General features: G+C 42.9%; 1 protein-coding gene across 4 annotated transcripts in view; it reads left to right on the top strand.

Moving 5' to 3' along the window:
• The window catches only part of zeb2b (zinc finger E-box binding homeobox 2b), a 107,127-nt gene that overhangs the window by 72,673 nt on the left and 19,400 nt on the right, over nucleotides 1–15,054 (top strand). For 2 of the 4 annotated variants that reach the window (XM_035943019.2, XM_035943018.2), the window contains exon 3: nucleotides 9,475–9,726. In XM_035943019.2, the coding sequence (XP_035798912.1) occupies nucleotides 9,475–9,726 (252 nt within the window). Of the gene's footprint in view, nucleotides 1–9,471; nucleotides 9,727–15,054 lie in introns of all 4 variants that reach the window. The other 2 variants (XM_055008711.1, XM_023298478.3) reach the window with 1 other exon arrangement.

The following is a 15,054-nucleotide window of genomic DNA, read 5'->3' as shown; positions in this document are numbered from 1 at the left end:
TGTTGGTTGCAGCTGCGTCATTTTCTGAGCGTTTAAAAATTGAGAAAGCATTTTTTCCATTTTTTCCTACAGGTGTTACAGGATAGTATGTACTATACATTTTGACAGCATCTACAAACTCACTTTTTATCTTCTCGGCTAAACTCTCAGAAGATGTCTAAATGCCTTTTGTGAGCTCATTTAAAGAAATCAAAAATACTCCATATACAGTGAAAATCAGCAAATTCTCACATTTAAGACTTAAAATAGTTGTTGTTTCAGAACAATGATTTAAAGCAGTGGCCGAGTTCTGCTGTGCAACATTTTCAATTGTGAAATTCCTGCTTTAAATACATTCATGTTTACCGCATTAATATTCAGCCGCAAACATGTAAACACGTGTCCGTCCCTTTATTACGGCGCACATCTGTCTTATTAGCTGCTCGATATTAACCTGCAGGTGCTCTTGTCGCAGTCGTCGCTGCCTCCACTGCTGCTGCTTCTTCTTCTTCTTTACAATCCACATTTATACGCACACACAAAAGCCCCGCAAATTTCAAATAGTTTAAAGCACTTTGCTGCATTCATTCAGCTCGGAGCATAAAAAGGGCCTTTATAGTGGAGGGGAAATTAGCGATGGTCTCCCTTTATGTGTGTGAGAAGCCCCGCTTTGCCTGCGACGACTCCAAAACTGGAAGCAGTTCACCCAGCAAACGTTTTTTTTTTTTTTTTTTCCGCCTCAGTGTGTGTGTGTGTGTGTGTGTGTGTGTGTGTGTGTGTGTGTGTGTGTGTGTGTGTGTGTGTGTGTGTGTGTGTGTGTGTGTGTGTATTTGGTTAGTTACAGTAATTACGGCCCAATAACTGACAGCCAAAACCAGGCAGGAGAAAGTAGAAGGGGGCTGTTTTTCCTCAGCCGTGCGCAGCCTCGCTGCCGAACATCTGCTGAGAGATTTGCATATTAATTAACCCATATTAACTCTAATTATTCTGGGAAATTATCAAATAAATTAAATTTTCTAATTTTAACCGTTTTTCCCCCCCTCCCTCTTCCCGTTGCTTGACGTGTGTCAGGGTAAAAGGAGGGGAAGCTCACCTGTGCAGAAGTAAAAAAAAAAAAAAAAAAAAATATATATATATATATATATATATATATATATATATATATATATATATATATATATATATATATATTCCACAACCCCCACCTCCCTGCTCCGTCTCTCTCCTCTTCCTCCCCCAACCTTTCCCCTCCTCTGAATTCTCCCTCCCACTCTCCTGGCCTGGGAGTCCTGAGGGCAGCCAGGGGAAGCTTTTGTGTGTCTTTTTTATTCTTCTTCTTTGGCTTGTGTGACGAGGAGGAGGAGGTGGAGGGGAAGGGGGGGAGGAGGAGGTTTACTTCGAACATTTGTTGGAGGCAGGAACATGTGTGAACTGGGGGAGGAGGGGGAGGAAGGGTGGTGGTGGTGTGGAGGAGGGGGGGGCACAGATGGTGAATCCATGCAGGACCCGGTAAAAGGTGGGACCTCTGAGCTGTTGAGCAAACCTCGGAGCTTTCTGAGGCTCCCCGCTCCCTCCCAGCCTGTTGCTCGGGCCTCCTCTGCAAATAAATGGGACTTTAATTGAATTAGAGTCAGTGGTGCTGCGACGGGCTCTCCTCGTGGACAAAACCCAGCGGCGATTTGACGGATGTGCGGCGACGTGTTGGAAAAGTTTCCCCCAAAAAATGTATCTTTGCATCTTTTTGTCACAAATGTTTGATTTCAAGCCCCAAATTTGGAGACGTGATCTAAAAGATGCAGCAAATATGATGCTAAAACTTTAGTTTCTTCACCTTTTCTGCCTAAAATAGTCAAAAAATACAGAATCATGCTGATATATTTTCCAAATGATCACAAATATTGTTCTTTATTTTGGATTTTAAGCTCCAAATTTTGAAAAATAATTCGGAGAATGCAGCAATTCACTGCTTGCTTCTGCAATGCTTCTTGTTGGACTAAAAATGCAAAAAAAAAAAAAAACAAAAAAAAACTTAATCATGAATCTATAATTCCCAAATGAGTCTTATGTCGAAATTATGAACCCCAAGTTTGGATACACGCAGCAAATATGATGCTACAACTTTTGTTTCTTCACCTTTTCTGCCTGAAACAGTCAAAAGCACCGAATTGTGCATCTGTAATCTCCAAAGTCTTTTGTTTTTATGACACCACTTTGAACCTTTTTTTCGATTTAAGCCCCTAAATCGAACAATAAGCCCCAAATTTGGAAACATGATCCAGCTAGTGTGATGCTGAAACACCTCGTCTGCCCAAAAAAATGCCAAAAGCACTTAATTATGCATCCATAATGTACTAGTATTGCTTCTAATGAACTAAAACTGTCTTACCTGTTGTGTTACAGGTGAATGAAGTGAAGGTTTTAGTGTCATGTGGTTAACAAGATGTCCACTTTAAGAGCAAAATTTGAGTAAAATGCCGATTCCAGTGTGGTTTTGTGCATTAAAACACCAGCATTTGGCATCTTGTAGTAGCAGTTCGTACAGTTTAGGATGTAATGGCACCCTCTTGTTAGAATAATTCTCACAAGTTTGTTGTTCTTCGACTTGTTCATCTTAATTATCTGCCTTTCAGCATGTTTTTATTGTTTTAAAAATGCTTCATAGTATCTCCTAAACACCTAAGCAGTGTAAAAAGTGACGTCCACGTCAACTTCACTTTGCAGCGACACCCCCTCCACCGTCTCCATAGACACACACTGTCCAGACAGACACGCACACACACTCACACACACTCCCAGGTTGCGTTTACACTTCACTGAGTTTTCACCATTCATCGTCTCTCCCGACTCGTCCCCCTCCCCTCACCCCTCACCCCTCACTCCCTCTCTGTCTCTTTTCAGAGCTTTTGTTTGCCCTCTGCCACCGTCCTTTCACCGACTTGGCCCTGATTTGCCCCTTGTGCTCGATCGCACCATTATACCGAGACAAGATAGCACAAAATATCCAAACATGTCTGCCATTCTTTTGTCCGCCGTGACTCGGCTCGGAGCTGGAGTGCGGCGTTCGGGAAGGGGGGGAACAGAAGTCAGAGGAGCTGCAGAAGTTTGCAAATCTAAGTTTCTGATTTGAATTTCTGCTATTGGAGAGATAAAAGCCGCAGACGTGCTTTAAACAGACATTTTCAAACGTGGGTGTGTGATTTTTGGAAGACGGTGCAATAATCTGGAACCAAATACACTCTGAGAAATCATGTTTTTTTGCAGTGATGCCATGAAAGACTATTTTTAGTTGATTTAAGTTTAAAGAACCATCAAGAAATGGCAAAAATTCATTATTTGAGGGACCGTTTTCAAGATCCCACCTGGTTCTACTTTGATAAAAAGGCCTTAAGTAGTTTTAAAGCAACCTTTGCAGCTTTCTGGACCCATTTCATTAGAAAGTTTCATATTTTTTGAGCTCTTAGCTGTTGGTCAGACAGAACAACATGTTACAAGATGCCAAGTTTAGAATTTTCGAAGTTGTCATGGATATTTCTCACTGTTCTGATCAATAATTGAGAAAATAATCTGCAGATTTATCATTGTAGCTACAATTTTTTGTCCCTACCTTCATTGTTTTGAATTGCAGAGAGAACCTTCCTCTAAATACAGAGGTTAGGCATTTGGTGGTGGTTTTTTGAAGAACTAGAGAGGCTTCTGAAGAAGTTATTTAGAAAAATATGCAGCATTTCTGGGTTCTTTTCTTATTGTAGCATTTGATATTTTTTGGGTTCTTCACAGATGTCACGAGATGCTAACTTGTATTTTTTGAAACTGACAGACATTCCTTGCAGTTTTGTGATGTTTTATTAATGAGAAGTTGATGAAAATGCTTTTACTTGCCACCAAACCAAATAACTAGAGATAATGAAGAACTTTCACTGCTTTAAAGAACTGACTGGACTCTAGAAAAAGAACTTCATCAGTGAGTGATGGTCTTTGAAGAAGCAACATGCTAACAAGATGCTAACATTGGATTTTCAGTTGTGACTGACGTATTTATGAAGAAAATAATCTCCAGATTAGTCATTGCAGCTCAAATTTCATGTTTTTACCTGACACCAAACCAAATAACTCCAATGAAACTAAAGAATATTTAGTAGTTTAAAGAACCGTCCCTTAAATAAAGAGGTTCTTCAACTTGTGATGGCACTTGAGCCTTCAGACGAACCATTATTTTCGCCATTATAATGTTTAATATGTTGGAGATTCTGGACAGAACAGTAAGTTACAAGGTTCCAACTGTGAATTTTAACGTTATGACTGACAGTTTAATGACAATTAATTGGGTTGCAGCTCTATTTTTTTGCTCTTAAATGCCATCAACCCATGTAACTCCAGTAAAGATGTGGAACCTTTCGCAGTTAAAAACTGGGTAGAAATCTTTATCAGTTAACTGAATAAAAACATGTATTCAAGGCCGTCTAAAACTATGTTAAAAAAAAAAAGAAAAAAGAAGAAGAGTTGCTAATGTAAAAATGAGGTAACTGCACAGAAAAACTGCGTAGCCAGAGGTGTGAGGTTTCCATCCAGCAGGAGTCCGAGTTACCCGAGGAAGTGCTTAAACTGTTGCAGACAGGAACAATGGCAGACAAAAGGTCATCATGAGAATCCAGTACCGCTGGCCATCGCCACGAGGCAGCGACCTCGCTTCCACCTTAATGCCCTCCCACACACACACACACACACCAACACACACACACACACCAACACAGCGAGCGGCTAACTCCTGCTTCCCCATCTCCCTCGCAGCCATCCAGGTGATCCGCTTGGCTCACATTCATGAGACAGGGAGCGAGCGCGAGCAGTTATCGTCCAATAGGGAGAATGTCCTGGCTCATTATCGGCGTAGGAGGCCGAGCGTGTCACCTGGAGCTAAGCCTCGACACTTGACTAAAAAGTCAGCCGGGGTTAGCGTGAGTGCGCGAACGTGGGTGTTAGTCATTCACCCCGCAGCCATCACCTCCACCGCTGGCCTGCCGAGCACTAAGAGCTCCTTCTTTCTCCGAGACTGGAGCGATAAAAAGGGCTTCCAGGGCAGCCTCCTCTGGGCGCTGGACGGCTACTTGGGGAGCGCTAAATAAATGTGATTATACCTGTTAGCGCTGTGGAATGGTTCTCGCCTGGCAGAGTGCAGGTGTAGCACCTCGAGAAGGGAAGATTTTTATGTTAAAATTCCATTTTGGAGTCCGTTTTGGATGTTGGGGAGAAATCTTTGCACCACAGCTGCATTTAACCTGAAATGCAGAACAGCTATGAACACATTTCAGCCATTTAGGGAAGTTAAATGATGCAGTTTTTTTTTTTCGCTCCCGTCACATTTTTACTCATTTTTACTACCTAGTGTTGACTGTCAAACCTCAGTACTCCATATCAATACATCCAAGTCATTAAATTGGGAAACTTAGCTCATTTTAGACTTTAGTTTTGAGGTTTTTGCATGTTTGCTTACATTGAGGCTGCATTTAACCCCTCTGAACTCCATGCCGTTTCTGGCTCCTTTCACATTTTTGCTGACTGTGGGCTCATGTTTCGTTGCACTATAAAGTCCTGCACCTCTATAGAAACAGAACAACCATGACTAGAAGGAGGGAGAGCTCAGAATTGTCTTCTGTGGTGTATGTCACAATTACAATGCTATAAATAATAAAAAAAATAGATTTTTTATTTGACAAAAACTAAAAAATTTACAATGAAGCAACACAAATAACATTTTCCCAAGTTCCCACAGGTGTTGCAAACAACGCAGAAAACTAAAATGACTCTACATACTATATCTATTTACTTATTTGGATATTTAATTTGTTTACGTACTTTTATGCTCTGGGGTGAACACTGCCTGCAGTTCAGCCGCAAACTCTCAGAATTGTTGTCAGGTGGCTGTAAGTCACAAATGAGTCAAGACTATATCCTTGGTTCCGCAGGTGAGCGCAGAATTTTTCAGGTTTTACAGAATCTGGATAGAAAAACAATTTATTTTTAATAGATTTTTAAGTTTAAAGTGCTAGTTTAAAGCGTCGACTTGATTAAATCTTGTTAGATTAGTTCGAAGACTGTTGGAAATTTGAACATCTTAGACATTCTTTCAGTTTTTTTTGCAGTTTCCAGCTGTGATAGTTGGTGTAATGTTGGTTATGGGATACAGAGATTCATAAACATGCATTTGCATGACACCGAATTTGTTATCCAGGCGCTTTGCATTCCACAAGTTCGCCCAGATAAGACCATCCTCATGTATAAAAGACCGTAAAGTGAGTTCCAGTTTCAAAGAGTCACTACAAATGCGAGCATTCCCTCATTTTCTCACATTTTATTTCATGTCACGCACTCTTGGCTTGAAAGAAATTCCATAGATGTAAAGTTTTTCCTGCCAGCAGATGCATGAGGTCAACATGAAAGGCTGGAGTCGGTGGCCGCACGCACCTCCGGTTGACTTTTGGTGTCTTTGAATGCAGCATGTGGTCCAACAACTGTTGCCAAAAGCGTGAGCGAAGCAAAGTTATCTTGGAGTCGATTGCGACTCTCGCATTAAAAGCACTTTTGATCACTGGAGCTGTTAGTCCGCTGTCAAAACCTGACGCTTTGTAAATACAGTCATTTCAGATTTTGGAGTTTGTTTCCCGGCGCGAGATTGATTCCACAGTATCCGCAAAAAAAATACAACTGTCACCGCTGAAGTATTGTGTTTTTTTGTCCTCTTTATTTATCTTTATCAAAGAAATGATGAGATTTTAATAAGACTTTCTCCCTTTTGCTCTCCGATTCTCTCCAATGATGCTTCTAATCAATATACAATATCGCTCTTTGCTCTGTACTTTTTTCCCTGCCGGTGACAGAATAATGCCAGGCCTGTGAAAGGGTTATGTCAGATAGTTTAAAACCCGATATTAAACAAGAATTGCGCTGTTACATGTGTCATTTTAATTATCCCGCAAGTCAAAAGGGGCTCTATTATTTATTTACCTTTTAAGGGAATAAAAGGCGAGCAGTCTGGAACAGGTAGCAACAGTTACCGAGACGTCATCTGTAATTGCTTTTGTCGACACTTTAAAGGTAAGAAAAGGAGAGGAGAGCAGCAGTAAACATTATCTTTTCTTTGTCTCCGCTCGGCAGCACAAAAGGCTGATTAAGAGCGAGGTTCGGGAAGGGGGACGAAATAACTGCCTGCGAAATATTAGTAGGTTAGAATTACTTTGTTGCGTGACACAATACCAATAGATGCTCGGCGCTCAGAGAGGGAGAGGCTCTTGTCAACGGTGGCACCTAAACAATGGCGGCTTTCTCGACGTTAATACCAACGCGTTTGACTTGACGAGCACCCCACTGTCATTTTGCCTTCTTGGAGGTATACGTTGACAGCTGATGTTCGGAGAAGATTGCATCTACTTGCGGAAGACAGTTCAACGCCTCCCCCTCCCTCCTTTACCGAGCTTAAATTTGTTCAGAAAACTTTCGGTGACAGAAATAAAAATGAAAAGCTCCACTTTGAAGTCCCTGAAAAGTTTCCCTGAAAAAAAAAAAAAAAAAGCTGCTCATTCCTTATGTGGGAAGTCAGAACGGTGTGCGTTGCCGCGGTGGATGTGTTGCTAAACAAAAAGAAGCTCCCTCGCTCCTTTTATTGGGGAAGAATGGGCCCTTTAAAACCTGTCCAGCCTTAGATAATTTCATTCAGCCGGCCCCTGCTCGGCCGTCATTGAATCTGCATCCAGAGATCAGGTTCACAGCGACGGGTTGATAGCTTCCCAAGCCTCTCGGCCTTTTGTTCTACCGGGCCCCCTTTTTCTTTTTTTTTTTTTTTTCTACAAGTTGGGTTTTGGGGGGGGAAACACAGAGCTGATGGGACGTCGCTGCTGAGGAAAAGAAAAAAAAAAACGTCCGATAGCGAAAATGATCACTCTTTTAGAGCAGTTTGGCGACCTAGGTAGAGAGTTTTCTCCCAGAATAAAGACGCCAAGGTGGACTGGGTTGGACCACCCAGGAACCTCCACTCGTGGGTCTCCAGCCTCGGTTGCCTTTTTTGTCGTCCCTGAGGAGCATTACTGAGTCTGAACTTGCCTAAACCCTTGTGATCACACCTCTTGAAAAGGTTTTGTTTCCTCCGTCGATTGGTATTCGAGGCAGGTCACCGCACTCCCACCCTCCTCCTGCCCCTCTCCCCCTGCCGCCTCCCCTCCCGTCTGCCTTCCCCTCCACCCTCCCATGTTTGAAAGCCCCGTTTTCATTTTAATTTGCACCTGTTGTGCAGTTGTTCGCTGAAGGCAAGTGTGGACCAGTCAATCGTGGGGAGACGTGTCAGGAGGAGATGTGGGGAGGCTTATCTTTTGATATGTATAACGTTTTCAGAAATGTCAGTCTGGGAGAGTTCAACAGGCAGGGACACTTTGGGGGCCTCGGCAGCTATAACATTTGGCATAAAACTGCCTTAATTAAGCTTGCTGATTCCTTACAGGGTCACAAATGCGAGGCACTCTGCATATTTCCTCTCTATTTATGTACAAATGGCTTAGATGTAAATCTATTGATTTCCACCAAAGCTCTGCTGACTTATGGGCTCGTTGCGGCTTTTTTTATTGCTCAGAAACATAAAAAAACAACCTCCACCTCTTCTCGACAGTGGCTCGAACTCTCAAGGCCCCTCCCACGATTGGCTCTCGCCGCAGAACATTCTTGAACAAGCTGCCAATGAGGTGTGTCCCCCCCAACATGTGATGCCATGCTCCTGGCTCGCCTTGCGCTCCATCTGCGCCGCTCCAATAAGTCTTCTGACGTCCTTTTTCTGCTGTGATTTACTCGCCGAGGAACCAGCCGACGGCGGTGACTAATTTGCACGAGAGCCACCTTTGATTGAGTTCACAGCCCCTTATTTACAGGCCGTCTATTTTAAGAAAAGCAGGCATATGTGTGGGACCTGGGTGTTGTGGTAGCGGGGCGAGCCCTGCTGATGGAGCTCTAAACGTGGAGTGTATATATGTCAACCTCAACAGGCCTCCGGGCCCCGTCGTGTTTCTAGATTTTCATATGTTAGGAAACATTTATATTTATGTTCACGGTTCAGCGGCCATGCAAATGTGAAGACATCCAAAGGGGCTGAATAATCTAAATTACTATAGGTTAAGCCTTTTGTATGCATAGCAACAACATTTTACAATATCGCATGTGCTATGCGGAGCATCTCAAACGTGAGCGGTATGCCGCGGAGCTGAGCCATCCTGAAAGGTGCAGCTCGTTGGCATCCGAGGCATGCGAGCACCACTGAAAATTAGTGGCTATTTTGGCTCGCATCTCCTCGACAGCTGTCTGCCCACCGCTGCGGTTCGGTCACAAATTCCAGTCGCGGATGCTGTAATTGGGGTGTAACAAACACACAAAAAAACCCTTGTACCGAGCAGTGATCTTTTTTCCTACATTCTCCTGTCATTCCGGTTCAATCACTGATGTCTCTCTGTCTTCGTGTTGCAGCTCTCAACTATGAGAACGTGGTGGAGACGGGCTCGGAGACGGAGGAGGAGGACAAGCTGCCGGTGTCCGAGGAAGACCCCCTGATCAACGGCACCGGCAGCCCGGCCAGCCTCACCAACCCGGAGGCCTCGCCGCACGCCGAGAGCCACGGCTTGCTCACCAAGGACGAGGAGGACGACGAGATGCGGGACAGCGGCGTCGAGCACATCTGGCCCGACAACGACATGCTGAGCGCCTCGGTCGATGGTACTGGTGAGTGTCTGACGTTTTAACTCACTGTGGGCTCGTTTTTCACTGCAACATAAAGTCCTGCACCTCTGTGGAAACACAACAGCCATGAATAGAAGTAAAGAGAACTCAGAAATGTCTCCTGACACAATTATGGTGCTATAAACCCTAAAAAAAGAAACTTGTCAGGGGTTGGTTGGAAAGGTCAAAGGTGAAGCTGTCCCCTGCATCATCTTGTTAGTAGAAAATATCTTTAACGGGTAAGATGATGACACTTTCCAACACGTTTATTGGATTGGAGTTGGGTGTGAAACCTCAATACTGCAGATAAATAAATCTAAGTCATTAAATTGGCAAATTTTGATCATCTTACACTGTATTATTTAAATTACTGCATGTTTACTTGCTTTAAGGCTGCATTTAAACCACTGAACTCCAAGCAGGTTCTGCCATTTTTGGCTCCTGTTACATGTTTGCTCACTGTTGGCTCGTTTTTCACTGTAATATAAAGTCCTGCACCTCTATGGAAATAGAACAAACACAGCTAGGAGTAGAGAGAACTCAAAAGAAACATCAAAAAGGAATGGTAACTCTACACACTATTGATATTTTACAACATACTTTTTTAAAATTTGTTAACACTGCCTGCAGTTCATTCCAAATTTACCTTAAAAGTCCCTAAATTTTTCTTAAATGACTGTTGGCCGCAGCTGAGTCACTGATGGCTTCACAGTTACACAGGGAAGCACAGAATTTCTTGTTTTTTACAGAATCTGTTTAGAGCAAACCATTTGTTTTTAACATTTTTTTCCCATTAGACATTAGAATCAAGTGTCACAGTTTCAAGCTTAGATATGACTGAGTTTTTGTTTTTTACATTATGACACATCACAGATGAGTACTTGATGTGAAGGTCAAAAATCCAACAACTCTTTCTGTTTTTGCAGTTTCTAGCTCTGACAGATGTAGTAATTTTGGTAATTTATTTGAAGTGAACTTGCCTTTCCAACCTACTGGCAGGTTTTGGGGGTTCCGACGGTTAAAGAAAAGCAAACTTGGAAAGTTGGCTAACAGGCAAACTGGTGACTTTCTAATTAAATTTTGGGTTTCCGCTGGATTTCACTGTGAGTTTTGTTGACTAAAAGAGTTGTGGATCTGCGACTGAGGTTCAAGGAAATGTTTGTTAAAGCAGATCTGCAATCTGCTGTCTGAAATGACAAAACATCTGGAGAGATGAGATTGCAGCTTAACCTGCACTCTTGAACGACCTCATTAATGTTTCAAAAAGTGTCAAAAAACAGATTTCAAAGGCTAAAATCTGAATATTTTTCAATAAAACTCAGATTTTTTTCACTGCTAGCTTTTGTTCTGTGTGCTTTACCAGATGTGCGAGCTTCAGGTGAGCTGTCAATCATGACAACTACCACTAAGCTGACTTTCGGATACTTTCTAGCGAATGTGTGCACATCCTGCCACTCGTGGTATCATCTTATGCCGTAAACCCCACCCATCTGGTGCCCGAGTAGACTTAAACAAACCCCGCGAAGCGCTCGGCAAACAATGCTTGAGCCAGGTCTGACGGTGAAGCCCCGATGATGCTCCCTCAGCAGACAGACATGATAAACAGTTTCTCTGCGAGCGGCGGAGACCATTTGGTTCACGCTTAGAGAAAAGTCCTGCTCTGAGCCAAACAACGAAAAATATTTACAGTAATGTATAACCTCGCTGGGAGGAGGAGGGGGGGAAATAAAAAAAAAAATTTAAAAAAAAACAAGCTGCAGAAAATGAAAAGGAGGTGAGATTGATTGTTGGGTTTCTGTGCAGAAGACGCTGCTTCGTCCCGGCAGGTGAAACGTCCCCAAACTTGACTGACTTATCGTCTTTTGTTGAGCAACTCCTATTGCTGCCGCTCCAGTCACGGATGCTTGAAAGATAAATACTTTTAATTAGGGGGCAGGGTATAATCATTAAAGGAAGCCAGACTGCTGCAAAAAGTCATTAACAATCTTAAATGAAATTTTTATTTTTATGATAGCCATTTACATGTATAATAAGAGTCAATGATTCTTGGAAGCATGTGACAGGAACAGAGTACGGCGAGAAGTCATGTAAGACAGCCCATTTAAATGAGCCGGGCTTTGCTATTCATTTCTGCTAATGAACTAGCTGTGCACGGCGCCGAAAAACGGGGGAACATTCAGCAGTCTTAAATTTTAATATGGGGGAAAATTGCACATTTATTAGGGATGGAGGAGGGAAAAAATCTCCTAAATAACAGTTCGTATCCTTAAGGGGTGGAGGAAAGAAAAAGACAGTTTGGTAAATAAATCAAGATAAAGGATAAACAAGCTGTCATTGCATAAGGTAATTGTTTATTTGATAAAGACCTGCGGTGCCATAATGTCTGTAATTCAACTATGTTGCAATTTCCAGATAATACGCTTCTTGTGTGATAAAGTGTCTGACATATTTCGGAGAGCAAGTCAAGTTCATTAGAGCGTTTGGGAGTCTCTTTCCCAATCTTGCGGGTGCTGTGTTTCCCAGCCTGCTTTTTCTTTCTCTTTTTTTTTTTTTCTTCTCGCGGTGCCTAAGTGTCTACAGTGATACCTCAGCACATAACTTAGGCCTGAGATAAGTTAGCACCCGCCCTCCTTCCTACTCGGACTGATTTGGCCGTCACTCCCCCTATCAACAGTTGTTTTTTTCTTTGCACAGGTCTTGGAAGAAAGTGTGAGCAATTCTGGCAGAATTCGCTGCAAAAAAAACACGAAAAATGTCGCCTCGGAACAGAAACATGCGCCGCCGGAGCTCGGTTCGCTGTCACTTTCTGAGAGAAAAAGTTTATCGGCGAGCCACAATCGCAGTCTTGTCCTTGACATTCCTTAATCCCACAGCGAGGCTGGATGGACACGATGTGCTGGAAAGCATGACATCATTATCACTGACAGACATTTTCAAATAAATCACCTGCCTCTGCCCTCTTTAAACTCCTCCGGCTCTCGTTCTCGGGAGTCTGACTTGCAGAAATCCCACCGTGGAAGCGCTCCATCCTCCAGATTTGAAAACATCCTTCCTTTCTCTCGCTGTTTTTTTTTTGTTGTTTTTTTTGCCAATTCTGGCCTTCTGTTTCTGATCAAACAGTGGTTCTTGTTTTCTTTGCACATCTATCAAGTTTTGCAGCTATTAACTCGTCGTTTTGAAAACACCTTCCTACCTACCGCATCCAGGAGTTTCCCATGTTTTTCAATAAGTGCACTGTTTGAGATGCCCGAGCGGCCTGCCAAGAATGGAACACGCTGTATTCTTTGGCTAGAAAACACCAAGAGATGGAACACAGACACAGAATATCTGCTATTGACAACTTCGCTGCTAAAAATACCCCCGATTGGCTCTCTAATCCATTCTGAAACGCTCCGACTGGATGAATGAGGCTGAAAGGCACAAAAAGGGCCGAACTTTAAAGCTGCTGCTGCTGCGGTGACCGGCCTTAAAAATAGGAATGTTTTCAAAATAAACAGCATCAGAGCCGCTATGAAAATAGGCAGAATTACAGTGAAGCCGAGGTAGTCTGGACTCCTCCTGAGCTCTCCGACCTCAACATCACTCTTCAAGGAGGTGTGTACCTTACCGCCTCAGGTCTCGTGTGATTTACTGCTGCAAAAACACACTTTTCCCCCCATTTAGCAGACACGTTTCATCCAAAAGGCTTTCCACGACCGAGAATAGGCGCATACTTGTGGCAGAAATGGATCCAGAGGAAATCAAATACCTTTTTTTGTTTTGTTTTTTTTTTTAAACCGTGGTGATTTTTGTGATGAAAGCCTCCATAGCATCCTTTTCTTACTATAGAGCCCCCAGCTGGCTACAATGGCACTTTGTACCCGTCTGAATGCAGGACTGGCATGGATCTGTGCATGCATGTGTGCCAGAGGCCAAAGCTGGAGGAGGTGTATGTGGTGTTAGCCTACCTCCTACTGGAAGCAGCCGTCCCTCCCTCCCTCCACACCACAGATAACAAAAGTTCTCCAAGGTAAATAGGGGAGAGTGAAGGGCCAGCTAATCCCACTGGTCATCCCTTTGCGTCACACCCAAAGTATGCAGTCAAATTTGATTACCCAAAGCAAACACGGTGCCTACGAGGACGCGAGAAATGTGAGGGGAGGTTTTCATACATGCTGATATCTGATACTTGTGGGTATATTTTAATCTGCGGTGGAGTTTTTTTTTTTCCTCTTTTTTTTTAATCTGTTTTGTTTTGTCACAGCTTAATTTATGTTGTTTAAAACCCATTTATTTTCCCATACTGCGACTGTGGTTTCGATGCTGTTTGGCAGACGTGCAATCAAACGTACAGCAAAAAAACAGAGGAAAGTTAAACTAGGACATACCCCTCCAGAGGAGCCTGTCATTATTCTCCCCAGCCATTGACAGGGGTATTTATCATTTCACCGCAGAAGCCAAATCTTTAATTTCAAGCAAACCCCTGAATTGCGAGCCTCAGAGAGCATTCCACAACTATTAAGCCCATTGTTTTCGAACTAAAAATAAAAAATTCTTGTTGCTTCTGGCTTTTGTGCCGAGTAATGTAAGCAGGATAACATTATTATCAACAATACACCCACCACCTTTCCTGTATTATCTCAGCCAGGTTTCTCTAATGTAGGCGCTCATCCTGGTTTAATAGCCAAGGGATAGTCAGATGCATCAGATCCTGCTGTCAGCTGGTGGAAAGAAAAAAAAAATCAAAAAAATCACAATGCAACACTTGTAGCGTCCTTGCAGGAGCAGCAGAGCAAGAACAGATGCGTGCGAGGAGCACAATGCAGGTTTTTTGTTCCTTTTTTAAATTTTTTATTTAATACAAAGGCCCCATGTTCTCGGAAGCACCTTGATTTAATTTTTACCGACGAGGCAGGAAGGAGCGACGAGAGGCTTCTTAGGCTGATTGTCCAGTCAGTGTCCTCCTGTGGAGAAAGTGGGTTTGTTTACGAGCCTGTCAATCCACGGCTTATTTACAGCCGCCTCACCTGTGCCAGGACAATATCTGCCCGTCTGCACAGACCGGCTGCCATTATCCTGATTGGCAGTAAGAACTTGTTCTGTTTAAACCGATGCTGGACGGTTAAAACACTTCTAGGAAGCAGGGTTTGTCTGGGACGAAGGAATCATGTGAATAAAGCCAAAATTATGATGTGTTGCTGGTTAATTTTACATTTTGAAACAAAATCTGATAAGTAGAACTCTATAAGATCTGGAAAATGGCTGCTAAAGGGTTCATAAAGGCTCAGTATTTAAAGCTGAAATGGGTTTCTTTCTTTCTGCTATCAGAAAAATGGTTCCTTAAAGCGCCAT

Source organism: Amphiprion ocellaris, chromosome 24 (assembly GCF_022539595.1).
Source record: "Amphiprion ocellaris isolate individual 3 ecotype Okinawa chromosome 24, ASM2253959v1, whole genome shotgun sequence".
Classification (NCBI taxonomy): domain Eukaryota; kingdom Metazoa; phylum Chordata; class Actinopteri; family Pomacentridae; genus Amphiprion; species Amphiprion ocellaris.
The sequence above is the reverse complement of the archived record's forward strand: the minus strand, read 5'-3'. Positions and strand labels throughout refer to the sequence as shown.